Genomic DNA, 16,400 nt, shown 5'->3' with positions numbered 1-16,400 from the left:
TCTTTCATATCTTCGAGATCCACCCTACAATATGGGGTCAAAAAGCCAAAATAAATGATTTTAGCCCTTATAAAAAGAATACTAATAGAATAGAATAGAATAGAATAGAATAGAAAATACTAATATAATAGAAAGAAAAGAACTACCCTACCCACTTTATTAACTCTCCACACACATCTAGCAACAAGATTTTATGAAATTTAAATTAATTTGTTAAGTATATTTAATAGGAGAATAAAATGCTTTGCAGCTGAAACTAATAGTTTAATAGGCTATTTGGGTGATGATTTAAGCCCTTAACGAATTGTACGGCACTTGTCCTGTAAATCAACGACAGAGAATCACCGGCTAGGCCCCACCTAAGCCATAACTCACGCCGCCGGTGTTTTTCGGTTAACCACCGACACGTGTTCGTTGTGATGTTTCACCTCACCTGCAACTAATAATACATTGAAAAAAGCTTTAAAATTGGATGAGTAAATTAAAGCATTTGTTTTAAAGAAGTTACTGTAAAATAGTAAAAAGCTTTTGGAAATGATGGTAAAAAAGAAAGTAAAAAATGAGGAATGTCAAACTCAACGTGTTTTATTCATTTACAAAAGCTTGGACATCAATCAACATCGAATTAGCTTTGTAATTGAGATATAGCACGATCATGATTCATGACACTTTCCTCATCTTTCAATTCCAATTTCAAAAACATGTGTTCTTAGCTAACAACAGCATCCAAATCTATGGTCCACTAATAAAAAGATAATTAAATTTGAAATCACAAAAATATTCAATTATTGCTTGGTTAATTAGAATGTACTCAATGTGATGATTGCATTTTTTCATTTTATAATTGCAATACAATAAGTAAATACTGATAAGTGATAAAACACATTACATTCTTAAAAAGACATGACATACCAAGATAAATTAAAAATTCAAATAAAAATATAGGCTAAAAACCTGTACATTTTACAAAGTGGAATTTGTACATATGAACTCAAAATGAGAAGCCAAATGATTGTCCCATAGTTTAGCCAAAGGCGAGAACTAAAAAGGAGGTTTAGAGCTTTCCAGGACTATTATGATGGTCGGTCGATCATCATCCCCACTCATCACCTTTGGCATACTATCACCCAACCATCAACTAATTTTTTAGTTCAATGACTGATGTTTATGGAATAATAAGTTTTGAGCTTGGATTAGTCTTTTGCCTTCTTTGGTAAAGATAGTTGTTGTGGTGTTGGCTATATGCTCCGCCCTTTTCGGGATTGTATCTTTTTTAATATAAAAAATTATTACCTAAAAAAACTAATCTTACCATTAAATTAATCTGTCATCCAAAGTTAAGTATAAGCGTAATATCTTCCTTTTGTGTAAAAAAAAAGAATAAATATTATTAGAATTTATAATGAAATTATTAAAAATAATAATAATAAAAAACATAAACTGCTGATAAGGAAACAATATGGTGACTGGGGGGTCAAGGAATGCCAATTATGAATAAGTGAGATATTAGAGTGGAGAACAGCTCGTAATCTGCAACTCAATCTTATCTTCTTCTAAGTACATAAATTAATGATTTAATTAATTAGGAGTTATCTTTCTTAATTTGTCAACTGGGGGAATCTATCACATGCAACAACCTTCGGACATGGTCTGGTCTGATCTGCAACTTAAATTCAGAGATTCTCAAGTCAAGCATGAACTGAAGCTGAGCCACCCAGGGTCGTCCTTGCCACTTATCATGCCGTCCACGGCAAATTCTATTTCTAGGGTCAAAGGTTGACCTACCAAATTATACCAATAATTTGTATTATTTTATTTTAAGACGGTCGTATGTCTTTATTATATCGCACTTATGTTTTATTTTCTTTTCTTTTTTAAATATCAGTTCAAATGAAATGGTGTTTTGTTAAACATATATATATATATATATATGTATAAAAGGAAATGGTTCTAACGTTTCCTGTATATAATAAACAGAGATGCATTAATTAAAATTTATTTTAAATAAAAGTTAAACCTTCTATTTAATATTTAGATATCAATATTATAATGAAAAAAATCACACAATTAAGATCTCATTTGGTTTGTCTGAGAACAAAAAGGTTGTTAAAAATTAAATGTCTATACATTTTTCCTTTTTCTTTATTTGAGATATATATTTGATAGATTAACCATGGGCGAAGTCAGAAAATATTTTTAGTGGCCCGAAATTAAATTTTAAATTTTAATAGCCTATATTTTTATAATTTTTAAAGGATTAAATTAAAGTTTTATAATTTTAGGGGGTCAAAGTGTAATTTTATCTTTACTATTTTAAAATTTTCTAAATAGTCAATACAACAATTTTCCATTTTAGGGGGCTGGGGCCCTTGCTAGCCCCCTGGATTCACCTATGAGGTTAACCGTTGTTAGAAAATTTTATTATATACAAATATAGCTGATACATGTTTTCAAGTTTAAATTTTAGAGAGACAACTTATTTTCTTTTTTCGCTCTAAATACACATATAAATATCTACATTGATGATTAGACTTGGACTAGCATAAAAGTTTATCCGAAAAGTAGGAGGATTTAGGTAAAAATATGGATTTAAAAAATGGGTTTGGACAAAAAAATAATGTCCATTTTATAAATGGCTTTGGCTTTCGGTAAGTTTTTTTAGCTTGAGCCCAACTTGATATATCTGACCCTAATTTGCAAAAAAATTGTTGCTCTTTTTTTTTTTACCACTGCTTTTTCATTGTTATGCTATCATTTTACTATTCTATTGCTATTTTTTTTATTGTTATTGTTTAGATATTGTATAATTCTTTTATTATTATTGTTTTTGTTACTATTTTAGAGATATTTACTTATTAAGTTGCATTAATCTTAATGTTATTGAAGTTTTTTAAAATTTTTCTATTTGTTGAGAATTATTTATTTTAATATTTTTAATATATTTGATGTATTATATTTTTAAATTTATTTTTATATAAAAATTTTAATATGAGCATGTATTTTAATTATAGTATATAATAACAGAAAACAGAAAAAAAAAAGTAAGATTGATAAAATTTTATTAAAAAGAAAAGAGTGACTAACAACCAACTTGAACCCCCCCCCCCCTCTTCAGCTTAAACAAAAAAGTGAAGACAAAAACATGGGAAGTCATAGTAAAAAAAGCCCTTAGATGATCCCTACTTTATCTTCATCTTCAAAATTTATCCTTAGATTAGGATTGTTTAATAAATAAAATTGACCTAGGAGATTTTATTCTTTCAATTTTAGGTAACATCATTATCTATTTCTTTTATTTCCTTATATGTGAAGTAATATATTTTATGGTTTTGCGATTTTTTTATTACTACAATTTTATATATATATATATAATTCATAATAAAATGTATTAATTAAAATATAAGTAAAAATACTTATTTGGTCCTTCTCAATTTTGATATTAAACAAATTGATTCCTCTTAAAAAAACAACTAAAGATAATTAATCATAACCTTTACTTTTTTTTAATTTTTAAATTATGCACATACTATTCATCAAAAATTAAGCTCTAAGCCTGTATCTAGACTTGGTCAACAAACCCAAACATAAACCAAAATTTGAATTAGACTAATCAATTCTAACCATAACCTAAAAATCCAATCCAATCTACCAACACCTACTAATCAATTCTAACCATAATCTAAAAACCCAATCCAATCTACCAGCACCTAACAAAGTTTTATCTATCATAAAAGACAACAATGAATTCAAGTCAAATTGACCCTCGAACTTGAAATTGTGTAGAATCTAACAAGATTTGAGCTCAAAACAACTCAAACTCAAAATAAACCAAACACACAAAATAAATCAAACCTATAACAAATTGGCATGAAAAACTCAAACTTTAAACTCAAATGACATAAACCCAAACTTAACCTAAATCCAAAGCGATTTGGCTGTGATACATGTCACAGCGTACACATTGAAGCCAGAGTTTGTAGCAACTGAATTTTCATTTTGCATATTGAAAATGACAGAATGAACGACTGCAGACAATAGGTTCTTTTCAACATAGACTAATTTCATTGTCCATTCAGATGACAACTTTGTTTCGTTTTATTAATACAATAATTTAAAGATAAAAGCCAGATAGAATGAAGCTCTCCTATTGCATGCGTAGCAGCACATTAACCCCTAGCATACTTCAGGGTCCATTTCCGTGCAAGTGTATCGTACTTGCTACGATTGGTCTTGTAGATGTGGGCAATCTCCGGCACCAATGGGGCATCGGGATTTGGATTCTTTAAGAGTGAGCAAATTTCGAGCAAAACCTAGAATCCAAACAAATATAAGAAAACATCTCCACCTCTAATACTAGTAAACCCAGAAAAGCAATAGTTACAAGATATAAAAAAACAAATCTAAACCATGGTGACCTGATTCAAAATAACAATGACCCATGATGCAATACTTAAAGGGCTTGCTGTTTATTTCATTTTAAAGGGTACATGGTTGATATATGACCTAAATAATAACATATGTTCAAATTAAAGTAGGCATTTTTCTTCAAGGCAGTTAGGACTATGAGCAAATAACCTGGGAAATGGTGACGTTGGCGCTCCACCCATCCGTCAAAATATCAAGGCGAATTCTACCAATACTATCAATATTAGGATGAAAGATCTTTGGCCTGAACACAACCTAAATGGAAGAGGAAAAAAATCAAAAGAGAATATAAAAGAAGTAAAAAAGAGGTTAGCTGAACAAAAGTAAAAGGTAGAGTTGGTGGTCATTAATTAGCAGCTAAACAAGCATGCTATAAGGTTAGAAAATCATGAATTAACTTCACCCTATTATTTGCACCTTGGGTGGTTTAAGTGGATATTGGAGAGGGAAATGAATGTCAACGTGAAACACTCCACCAACATATGGACTGCCTTCAAGATCCAAGATAGTTGCTTGCCAATGAAACATGTCTCCATCAACACGACCTTATTCCATCATTAATAAAAAAGAGGTAAAACAAATGTCAGATGGAATACTCAATCTAGAACTGATCGTACACGTACCAACCAACCATTTTTCCCATTTACCTTGATAAAATATAACATGTTACACTCCTAGAGAATCTCACCACATCTAATAGAAATAATGGTGCGATGATGAGTTCTTACATGCAAAACCATAATTGGAATGATTACCTACCAACTTAACAACAAATGGATATGTATGGCAATAAATAAGACCCCCCAAAAAGGAGTTTCATATAAAAACAAATGAAAAAGGATTTTGGGAAAAAACCACAACAAATAAATAACGAGGGTGTAAAACTCAAACCTGTGCTGGCATAGCTAGGAGGAGATCTCTTGAAACCCTTAAGCTCCTTCGAGATTGTTTGATAAGCAGGACCCTAAAACCCCAAAACAAACAATTTTTTTTATTTAAATAAAAGAGAAAAGAAAATCCTAGCTAGATCGCCTTTAGCTTCATCCAAGGAAGCACTGAAAATGTATTTAAATTTGTATTTTTTTATTTTATTTCAGTTTTGAGTTTTAAAATTAAAAAAAAAAGTCAAAATTGGGTTGTCTTTATCCTACTTGACCCACACAATTATAACATAAATTTCATTTTTGTAAATATAACATTTTAGCTTACCATAGCATACTTCTGCGTCCATTTCCGAGCAACTGCCTTGATCATGTTGGCAGTGTTCCCCTCCAATGGCTCATTGAGCTGTGGGTCCCCTAAGATTAAGTAGATTGACTGCAGCACCTATAGAATCAAAACAAATATAACTATACCTCTCCGCATATAACAAATATAACTAAATACCAGTTAACGAAGCAAAGATAAAGTTTAACCGGGGTGACAGTGACTAGATTCAAAATGACATTAATGATCCATTACCAACCTATTTGACCAATGGCTTGATGTAAAATTCATTTTAATAGAATAGCTCGGATTAATTAAATACCAATTCAATTAAAAGAAACAAGAAATTTTATTATAAACGCATTAATGCCTTCCAATAATTTTATATTTTTAAAAAAAAATTAAGTAACTCAAACTACAACTTTTAAATTAATCTGAAAATGATTAGAGATTCAATTACTTTTAGGTGTGGGTTGGGGTTGATTTTATATAATTTATTTTCTTTCACCCATGGGCATCTCATAATCTAGTTTTTGACAAAGAATGGTTGAAAATAGCAAAACAGGGAAATGTAATTTTCAAACTGAAATATTCATTTACTTGGATGCAGTTAGGAGGTTTGAGCAAATTATAACCTCTTTTATGGTGAAGTGGGGGAGCCAGCTTTTATCCTTCAAAATATCAATGCCAATGCTACCACCATTGCTGGCAATATCAGGGTGATAGATCTTGGTCCCGAAAGCAACCTAAATGGAAGGAAAAAGAATCGAAAGAGAAGATAAAAGAAGAAAAAGAGAGGTTAGGTGGGGGGTCATTAATATGTTATAAGGTTGGAAAATCATGAAATAACGTTGTCCTGTTATTTACTATGTAACTTCAAGATTTAGCACAGTCTAGCTCAGCATTGACGGTCCATAGTCCTCTGGTTACAATAAATTTCTCTTTGAAAATAATTCTATCCTCAGTATTATTAACATCAACAGTATGAAGCACCTTGGGTGGGTTAAATGGATAGTCCGGAGGGAAATGAATGCTGAGTTCAAACTTTCCACCTTCATATGGACTGTCCGGAGGACCCCGCATAATTGCTTTCCAAATAAACATGTCTTGATCATTTTCAGGACCTTATCATGCCATCAGTAATAAAAAGGTAAAACAAGTGTTAGATGGTAGTGCAATGAGAAAATATATCACGTTGCAGTCCTAAACAATTTTAGCACATATTTAACAGAAATAATGGTGCAATGCTGAATTCTTACATCCACCCAAGCTAATACCCAGAAATATTCACTTTTTGCGAAACATGCTAACCATTTGCTATCAACTTCATTTACATCTATAGCATTATTAATTCTATCAGCTGTAACTGTAACAAAAGGAAATAGAGAAGAAATGGAACCTAAGCTGAAAAATTCAGGAGGATGTTTTTCGATATCCTCGAGCTCCTTCAAGATCCGCTTTAAAGCCATCACACCTAAAATCCCAAGCTAGATTGATCACCTTTAGCTTCAATCAAGGTGTTGCACAAGTAACTAACCACACTCACCAATATTTGTTTTTATAGTGAGGTTCCAGAACCCAAGTGTTGACTTCCTCACCCCCTTTTTTTTTTTTTTTTTGCCAGATTGGCTTTATAAATAAAAAAAGAATATGGACGACCAGGGTCTTTCTTAAGTTCTAAATGTCTCTTTTGGTGGACCCCACAGGACCATAATACATATATTTATAATTAATGGAATGTTTATGTTCAACTTAACTTCTCATGCCAGTAGACTGATTAAGAGTTTGTTGACCAAATAAAATAATTTTACTTACCATTTCTTGAGTATTACTTTTTTCCTATTTATAAAATTATAAAGCTTTTGAAACGATGATAAAATGAAATATTCATAAACTCTAAATGTTAAAAGTAAAATTACTAAAACTTGAGAAATCTCGACTTGTTAATTGGGTGTATATTTCAAATGGCCCCAACCCCACCCCCAATTATAATAATTTATATTTATCATTTAACCTTTTTACTTTTGAAAATTTTGCCCTTCAACTTTCTATTTATATAATATATATTATATAATGGTCTCACCAACCACCATGATTTAAACTTTAGAGCCACTTTCTTTTACCGAATGATAATTGGTCTAACATTAACTATGAATTAAGGTTGAAATTCAATTTATTACCTAGTGACAAAGAAGTTCTTTTTATTATTGCTATTAACGCCTATTATTATCAACACTGAATTTGTCCTTCAAACGTGACATAGGATTCGTATTTTAAGGTTTATCTTTTTCATCTTTTTACTATCATTTTTATTATATTTTAAAGTTTATTGTAACAGCCCGTTTTCGGTGAAATTAGAACAGTGGTTTCGGGACCACAAATCTAAGGTAAAAAGAAATTTTATTTTAATAATATAGCATGACCTGCATTATGATAGGGAAGACGTTGAAAATTTCGATAGGAAAATTTTACCGATTTCATGTTTAATTATAGAAAGGACCAAATTGCATAAAATGCAAAACTTGAATTCTAGTAGCTAGAAGGATTAAATAGCTATGAAATTTAAAATTTGAGGTCCTTATAAGAGAGACAGACTATTAAGAGAAGTTAGTAGATGTTTATAATGATTCATCCATGGAAATTTAAGAAAAGAAAAGGACTAAATTTGAAAGTGAAAAAATAAAATATGATAATTAAATTAATTAACTAAATATCATCTTTTTCATCATCTTTCCCCAAATTATTTCCATGGAAACCCTAGCTAAGAGAAAAGAGTTCAAGCAAACTAAATTGGCTTAATTGGGTAAGCATTTTTGTCTCGTTTTTAGTAATTTTTATAATTCTGAGATCGTGGTAACCTAATCTACCTATTTTGGGGATTAATTGACCCTCGAACTTGAAATTGAATAGAATCTAAGAAGATTTGAGCTCAAAACAACTCAAACCCAAAATAAACCAAACACACAAAATAAATCAAACCTATAACAAATTGGCATGAAAAACTTGAACTTTAAACTCAAATGACATAAACCCAAAATTAACCTAAATCCAAAGCGATTTAGGCTGTGATACATGTCACAGCTTACACATTGAAACCAGAGTTATAGCAGCTGAATTTTCATTTTGCATATTGAAAATGACAGAATGAACGATTGCAAACAAGAGGTTCTTTTCAACATAGACTAATTTCATTGTCCATTCAGATGACAACATTGTTTTGTTTATTAATACAATAATTTAAAGATAAAAGCCAGATAGAATGAAGCACTCCTATTGCATGCGTAGCAGCACATTAATCCATAGCATACTTCTTGGTCCATCTCTGTGCAGTTGTAACGTACTTCTCAAGATCGGTGTTGTACATGCAGGCAATCTCCAGCACCAATGGGGCATCGGGATTTGGATTCTTTAACAGTGAGCAAATTTTAAGCAAAACCTAAAATCCAAACAAATATAAGAAAACATCTCCACCTCTAATATTAGTAAACCCAGAAAAGCAATAGTTACAAGATATATATAAAAAAAAATCTAAACCATGGTGACCTGATTCAAAATAACAATGACACATGATGCAATACTTAAAGGGCTTGCTGTTTATTTCATTTTAAAGGGTACATGGTTGATAGATGACCTAAATAATAACATATGTTCAAATTAAAGTATGCATTTTTCTTCAAGGCAGTTAGGACTATGAGCAAATAACCTTGGAAATGGTGAGGTTGGGATTCCACCGATCCTGCAAAATATCAAGGCCAATGCTACCATTCCCATCAATATTAGGATGAAAGATTTTTTTCCTGAACACAACCTAAATGGAAGAGGAAAAAAAATCAAAAGAGAATATAAAAGAAGTAAAAAAGAGGTTAGGTGAACAATAGTAAAAGGTAAAGTTGGTGGTCATTAATTAGCAGCTAAACAAGCATGCTATAAGGTTAGAAAATCATGAATTAACTTCAACCTATTATTTGCACCTTGGGCGGTTTAAATGGATATTGGAGAGGGAAATGAATGTCAACTTGAAACACTCCACCAGCATATGGACTATCTTGAAGATCCCAGATAGCTACCTCCCAATGAAACATGTCTCCACCAACAGAACCTTATTCCATCATTAATAAAAATGAGGTAAAACAAATGTTGGATGGAATACCCAATCTACAACTGATCGTACACGTACCAACCAACCCTTTTTCCCATTTGCCTTGACAAAATATAACATGTTGCACTCCTAAAGAATCTCTCCACATTTAATAGAAATAATGGTGCGATAATGAGTTCTTACATGCAAAACCATAATTGGAATGACTACCTACAACTTAACAACAAATGGATATGTATGGCAATCAATAAGACCCCCAAAAAGAAGTTTCATATAAAAACAGATGAAAAAGGATTTTGAGAAAAAAACCACAACAAATTAACAACGACGTGTAAAAATCAAACCTGCGCTGCAATGAGAGTTCTTGAGATCCTCAAGCTCCTTCAAGATTGTTCCATAAGGAGGATCCTAAAACCCCAAAACAAACAATTTTTTTATTTAAATAAAAGAGAAAAGAAAATCCTAGCTAGATCGCCTTTAGCTTCATCCAAGGAAGCATTGAAAATGTGTTTAAATTTCTAATTTTTCTTTTATTTTATTTCAGTTTTGAGTTTTAAAATTAAAAAAAAAGAGTCAAAATTAGGTTGTCATTATACTGCTTGACCCACACAATTATAACATAAATTTCATTTTTGTAAATATAACATTTTAGCTTACCATAGCATACTTCTTCGTCCAATTCCGAGCATCTTTCTCGTATTGGCTCCTATCTGTCTTGTACATGTTGGCAATGTTCTCCTCCAATGTCTTATCGAGCAATGGATCCCTTAAGATTGCGTAGATTGACAGCAACACCTATAGAATCAAAACAAATATAACTACACTTCTCCGCATCTAAATACCAGTTAACCAAGCAAAGAAAAAGTTTAACCGGGGTGACAGTGACTAGATTCAAAATGACATTAATGATCCATTACGCAACCTATTTGACCAATAGCTTGATGTACAATTCATTTTATAGAATAGCTCTGATTAGTTAAATACCAATTCAATTAAAAAAACAATAAATTTTATTATAAAAGCATTAATGCCTTCCAATAATTTTATATTTTTAAAAAAAAATTAAATAACTCAAACTACAACTTTTAAATTAATCTGAAAATGATTAGAGATTCAATTACTTTTAGGTGTGGGTTGGGGTTGATTTTATAATTTATTTTCTTTCACCCGTGGGCATCTCATAATCTAGTTTTTGACCAAGAATGGTTGAGAAATAGCATAACAGGGAAATGTAATTTTCAAAGTGAAATATACATTTACTTGGATGTAGTTAGAAGGGAGTTAGGAGGTTCGAGCAAATTATAACCTTGGGTATGGTGAGGGCGGGAGTCCAGTTATCCTTCAAAATATCAATGTGAATGCTACCATCGTTCCTGCCAATATTAGGGTGAAAGATCTTGGTCCCGAAAGCAACCTAAATGGAAGGAAAAAGAATCGAAAGAGAAGATAAAAGAAGAAAAAGAGAGGTTAGGTGAACAAAACTACAAGTTGGGGGGTCATTAATATGTTACAAGGTTGGAAAATCATGAAATAACGTTGTCCTATTATTTACTATGTAACTTCAAGATTTAGCACAGTCTAGCTCAGCATTGACGGTCCATAGTCCTCTGGTTACAATAAATTTCTCTTTGAAAATAAATTTGATGCTATTCTATCCTCAGTATATATTAACATCAACATTATAAAGTACCTTGGGTGGATTAAATGGATATTTCGGAGGGAAATGAATGCTGAGTTCAAACTTTCCACCTTTATATGGACTGTCCGGATGACCCCGCATAATTGCTTTCCAAATAAACATGTCTTGATCATTTTCAGGACCTTATCATGCCATCATAATAAAAAGGTAAAACAAGTGTTAGATGGTAGTGCAATGAGAAAATATATCACGTTGCAGTCCTAAACAATTTTAGCACATATTTAACAGAAATAATGGTGCAATGCTGAATTCTTACATCCACCCAAGCTAATACCCGGAAATATTCTCTTTTTGCGAAACATGCTAACCATTCGCTATCAACTTCATTTACATCTATAGCATTATTAATTCTATCAGCTGTAACTGTAACAAAAGGAAATAGAGAAGAAATGGAACCTAAGCGGCAAAAGTCAGGAGGATCTTTTCGGATATCCTCGAGCTCCTTCAAGATCCGCTTTAAAGCCATCACACCTAAAATCCCAAGCTAGATTGATCACCTTTAGCTTCAATCAAGGTGTTGCACAAGTAACTAACCACACTCACCAATATTTGTTTTTATAGTGAGGTTCCAGAACCCAAGTGTTGACTTCCTAACCCTTTTTTTTTTTTTTGGCCAGATTGTGGCTTTATAATTAAAAAAGGAATATGGACGACCAGGGTCTTTCTTAAGTTCTAAATGTTTCTTTTGGTGGACCCCAAAGGTATATTTTTTTATAATTCTGAATAAGAAAGGGAATGTTTGATGTTGAACTTAAGTTCTCATATTCTTGCCATTAGATTGATTAAGAGTTTGTTGACAAAATAAAATAATTTTACTTACCCTTTCTCGGGTATTACTTTTTTTTCCTAATTATAAAATTATAAAGCTTTTGAAAAAATGATAAAAATGAAATATTCGTAAACTCTAAATGTTGAAAGTAAAACTACTAAAATTTGAGAAATCTCGACTTGTTAATTGGGTGTACATTTCAAATGGACTCTCAGGCAATGGCAAAGCTAAGCAGTGACAAGGGCCCCAACCCCACCCCCCAATTATAAATGTATATTTATCATTTAACCTTTTAACTTTTGAAAAATTTGTCCCCCTTCAACTTTCTATTAGCCCCTTTCCAAGTTTGAACACTCAACCATGTACTTCTTTTTTTTTCATTTCATATATTAACTTGTAAATTTAAATATTTATATACTATATATTATATAATGGTCTCACCAACCACCATGATTTAAACTTTAGAGCCACTTTCTTTTTTTTTTTTTGAATGATAATTGGTCACTTTTCAATCTAACATTAACTATGAATTAAGGTTGAAATCCAATTTGTTACCTCATGAAAAAGAAGTCCTTTTTATTATTGCTATTAACGCTTATTATTATCAACACCGAATTTGTCCTTCAAACGTGACATAGGATTCATCTTTTAAGGTTTTTCTTTTTCATCTTTTTACTATCATTTTTATTGTATTTTAAAGTTTATTGTAACAACCCGTTTTCAGTGAAATTGAAACAGTGGTTTCGGGACCACAAATCTGAGCCAAAAAGAAAATTTATTTTAATAATATTGCATGGTCTGCATTATGATAGGAAAGACGTTGAAAATTTCGATAGGAAAATTTTACCGATTTCATGTTTAATTATAGAAAGGACCAAATTGCATAAAATGAAAAAGTTGAATTCTAGTAGCTAGAAGGATTAAATAGCTATGGAATTCAAAATTTGAGGTCCTTATAAGGCAAATAGACCATTAAGAGAAGTTAGTTGATGTTTATGATGATTCATCCATGGAAATTTAAGGAAAAAAAAGGACTAAATTGGAAAGTGGAAAAATAAAAGATGATAATTAAATTAAATAACAAAATATCATCTTTTCATCATCTTTCCCCAAATTATTTTCATCATCTTGTCCCATTTTTAGTAATTTTTATAATTTCGAGATCCTAGTAACCTAATCTACCTATTTTGGGGATTAGTTTGTAAAGTTATCAAAGTATTAAAAGTTTGTCATGGATGATTATATTGAAAATTTGAAATTTATGGTAGAAAATGAAAGGTTGTTGATAGATAAACAACTTTTGTAAAGTGAATTTTGATCAAATTGTGATTTAGGGGTTAAAGTGTAAAGATGTAAAATTTATGAAAAAATTTTTGATTTTTTTGAAATACATGGATTGTTATTGTTATTTGAAAATTTTGGTTAGGCTTGGAATAAGGATTAAATTGCATGAATTTTATTTTTCGAGCCTAGAGACGAAATCGTCATTTATTAAAAGTATAGGGGCAAAATGGTAATTTTGTCTAGGATATGAATTGGATAAAATTGAATGTGAATTATATTAAAATGAGTTAAATTTACTCATATAGATCTGGATAGACCTAGTTCGAAATTGGATCGAGGAAAACAAAAAGTATCAAATTAGTAGGCTACGAACACGAACAATTATTGAGGTAAGTTTGTGTAACTAATTTGTGTATATTTGTATGTTTGAATTGAACGTCGTGTATATGTGAATTGTATAAATGCTATGAAAATATGAAATTGATCACATGTTCAATAATGCCCGATAAGTAATATGTCCCGTTTGAATTAATGAAATTCGATGGAAACATGATTTCTCGTATTGGTTGTGGTTCTGCATATGTTGTGAACACACCATAGCTCTTACGAGCATCCTGTTATAAGCTCTCTCGAGCTTTCTGTTATATGGTTCTTGCAAGCATCCCAATCGGTATTGACCCTGCATATGTTGCAGTCATACCGCAACTCTTTGTGAGCGTCCTGTTATATGATCGGTATGGATCCTACATATAAAGCAGACATACCGCAGCTATTTATGAGCGTCATGATATAAACTCTTTGTGAGCTTCCTGATATATTTGTGTATATTTATATGTTTGAATTGAACGTCGTGTATATGTGAATTGTATAAATGCTATGAAAATATGAAATTGATCACATGTTCAATAATGCCCGATAAGTAATATGTCTCGTTTGAATTAATGAAATTCGATGGAAACATGATTTCTCGTATTGGTTGTGGTTCTACATATGTTGTGAACACACCATAGCTCTTACGAGCATCCTGTTATAAGCTCTCTCGAGCTTTCCGTTATATGGTTCTTGCAAGCATCCCAATCGGTATTGACCCTGCATATGTTGCAGTCATACCGCAGCTCTTTGTGAGCGTCCTGTTATATGATCGGTATGGATCCTACATATAAAGCAGACATACAGCAGCTATTTATGAGCGTCATGATATAGACTCTTTGTGAGCTTCCTGATATATTTGTGTATATTTATATGTTTGAATTGAACGTCGTGTATATGTGAATTGTATAAATGCTATGAAAATATGAAATTGATCGCATGTTCAATAATGCCTGATAAGTAATATGTCCTGTTTGAATTAATGAAATTCGATGGAAACAGGATTTCCCATATTGGTTGTGGTTCTGCATATGTTGCGGACACACCATAGCTCTTACGAGCATCCTGTTATAAGCTCTCTCGAGCTTCCCATTATATAGTTCTTGCGAGCATCCCAATCGGTATTAACCATGCATGTGTTACAGTCATACCGCAACTCTTTGTGAGCGTAATGTTATAAGATCGGTATGGATCCTACATATAATGCGGACATACCGCAGCTATTTATGAGCGTCATGATATAGGCTCCTTGTGAGCTTCCTGATGTGGTTCGCTTGAACTTCCTGTTATATGGCTATCCGGAGTTACCTGTTAAGCTTAATGAGCTTCCTGTTATAGCTCGGATAAGCTTCCTGTTACATGGCTCACATGAGCATCCTGTTATATGGCTCGAGAGAGTGCTTCCTGATTATGTGCTCTAATAGGTACCCCTGAATATGAGTTGACGGATTCGAATTTTTATATTAAAATATTGAATTAATAAAAATAATAGTGATGCTAATAGACAAGTGTATGGTAATAGTAATTATATGTTTAAAAATAATATACATATATATATTAATAAAAACATGTATTACTTAATATTTAAGTATATATGTATTATATTATATTATTATAATAACTAAAAATTAAACAAAATAAATGAAAGAAAAAGAAACAAAGAAACAAAACAGAGAAGCAAACAGGGAGAAAAGAAAGAAAGAAAAACTAGAGTTTGAAGGTTTAAAGCTTTAATAGGTAAGTCAAATTAAGTCATTTTCTCTTAATTTTGATGTTTTAGAAGCTTTAGAATAAGATTTTGTTGAATTTAAGTTAAAGTTTTGAAAGTTCTTAGGTTTTTGAATATAATTTATGTTGAACAAAATGATGAATTAGGGGTTTAATTGATAGAATTTCTAGTTAGAATTGATTAAGGGATTAAATTGTAAAAGAAACTATAAGTTTTGTGTTGTAGAGATTAAATTGAAAGAAGTTTTAAATTAGGATTTTATTATGAACATTAGATAGTTAAGTAGAATATGGAAGGAAATTGAATAGAAATAAAGTATGAATTGAGTTAGAAAAGTAAATGAGTTAATTAGGATTAAATTGGAATTAGGGTATAAATTGAATAAAATTCAATTATTTACTATAAATTAGTGATGTTGTAACACCCCTTACCCGAGACCGTTGCCGGAATCGAGTACGAGGCATTACTTAGCTTATCTTACTAATTCGGGGCATAAAAATTCGTTTTAAAAATTAATTTCACTGTTTATAGTAATCTGTCCAATCGCGCAGCAGTTACTAAATTGATTATAACTCGAGCTACGGAACTCCAAATTTAATTTCGTAAATTTTTCCTGAAACTAGACTCATATATCTTTCTACCATAAAATTTTCAGAATTCTTGGTTTGACCAATTAGTACAGTTTATTAGTTAAATTCTCCCATGTTTCTTCACTCGACTGTCCTGACCCCTTGGTACTAAAAATAAATTTTCTCATTATAGGATTTTCATATGATATTACCACTTATTTCTATAGAAAATAGACTCAATAAGGATTCTA

General features: G+C 31.2%; 2 protein-coding genes across 3 annotated transcripts; both read right to left on the bottom strand.

Annotated features, from left to right (window-relative positions):
- Window positions 1-3,862: 3,862 nt before the first annotated feature.
- LOC105765287 (ubiquitin-conjugating enzyme E2-17 kDa) lies at window positions 3,863-7,161 on the bottom strand. The gene is made up of 8 exons (XM_052624712.1): window positions 7,031-7,161; window positions 6,625-6,755; window positions 6,267-6,377; window positions 5,635-5,751; window positions 5,317-5,389; window positions 4,843-4,970; window positions 4,576-4,680; window positions 3,863-4,310 (listed from the first exon to the last, which is right to left on the bottom strand). Exons 1-8 carry the CDS (start codon window positions 7,098-7,100, stop codon window positions 4,167-4,169), a joined length of 879 nt encoding a protein of 292 aa, XP_052480672.1. The 5' UTR covers window positions 7,101-7,161; the 3' UTR covers window positions 3,863-4,166.
- Window positions 7,162-8,732: 1,571 nt separating this feature from the next.
- Window positions 8,733-11,944, bottom strand: LOC105765290 (constitutive photomorphogenesis protein 10-like). 2 transcript variants are annotated; one of them, XM_052625884.1, is made up of 8 exons: window positions 11,826-11,944; window positions 11,421-11,551; window positions 11,037-11,144; window positions 10,388-10,525; window positions 10,075-10,138; window positions 9,603-9,730; window positions 9,335-9,439; window positions 8,733-9,067 (listed from the first exon to the last, which is right to left on the bottom strand). In XM_052625884.1, the coding sequence occupies exons 1-8, from the start codon at window positions 11,893-11,895 to the stop codon at window positions 8,924-8,926; spliced, it is 888 nt and encodes a 295-aa protein (XP_052481844.1). In that variant the 5' UTR covers window positions 11,896-11,944; the 3' UTR covers window positions 8,733-8,923. The 2 variants fall into 2 exon arrangements, with proteins under 2 accessions (XP_052481844.1, XP_052481845.1); XM_052625885.1 differs by having other exon boundaries at window positions 11,686-11,830.
- Between the last annotated feature and the right edge of the window lie 4,456 nt (window positions 11,945-16,400).

This window comes from Gossypium raimondii, chromosome 12 (assembly GCF_025698545.1).
Source record: "Gossypium raimondii isolate GPD5lz chromosome 12, ASM2569854v1, whole genome shotgun sequence".
In the NCBI taxonomy this organism is placed as follows: Eukaryota; Viridiplantae; Streptophyta; class Magnoliopsida; order Malvales; family Malvaceae; genus Gossypium; species Gossypium raimondii.
This window is presented reverse-complemented; position numbering and strand designations above follow the sequence as displayed.

Coding starts and splice junctions, on each gene's coding strand:
- LOC105765287 (XM_052624712.1), bottom strand. CDS start 7,100: ATGGCTTTAAAGCGGATCTTGAAGGAGCTCGAGGATATCGAAAAACAT. Junction 6,756..7,030: donor TCCTGAATTTTTCAGCTTAG/GTTCCATTTCTT, acceptor TGGCATGATAAG/GTCCTGAAAATGATCAAGAC. Junction 4,971..5,316: donor TCCTAGCTATGCCAGCACAG/GTTTGAGTTTTA, acceptor TGATGGAATAAG/GTCGTGTTGATGGAGACATG.
- LOC105765290 (XM_052625884.1), bottom strand. CDS start 11,895: ATGGCTTTAAAGCGGATCTTGAAGGAGCTCGAGGATATCCGAAAAGAT. Junction 10,139..10,387: donor GGACGAAGAAGTATGCTATG/GTAAGCTAAAAT, acceptor TTGGGGTTTTAG/GATCCTCCTTATGGAACAAT. Junction 9,731..10,074: donor GAACTCTCATTGCAGCGCAG/GTTTGATTTTTA, acceptor TGATGGAATAAG/GTTCTGTTGGTGGAGACATG.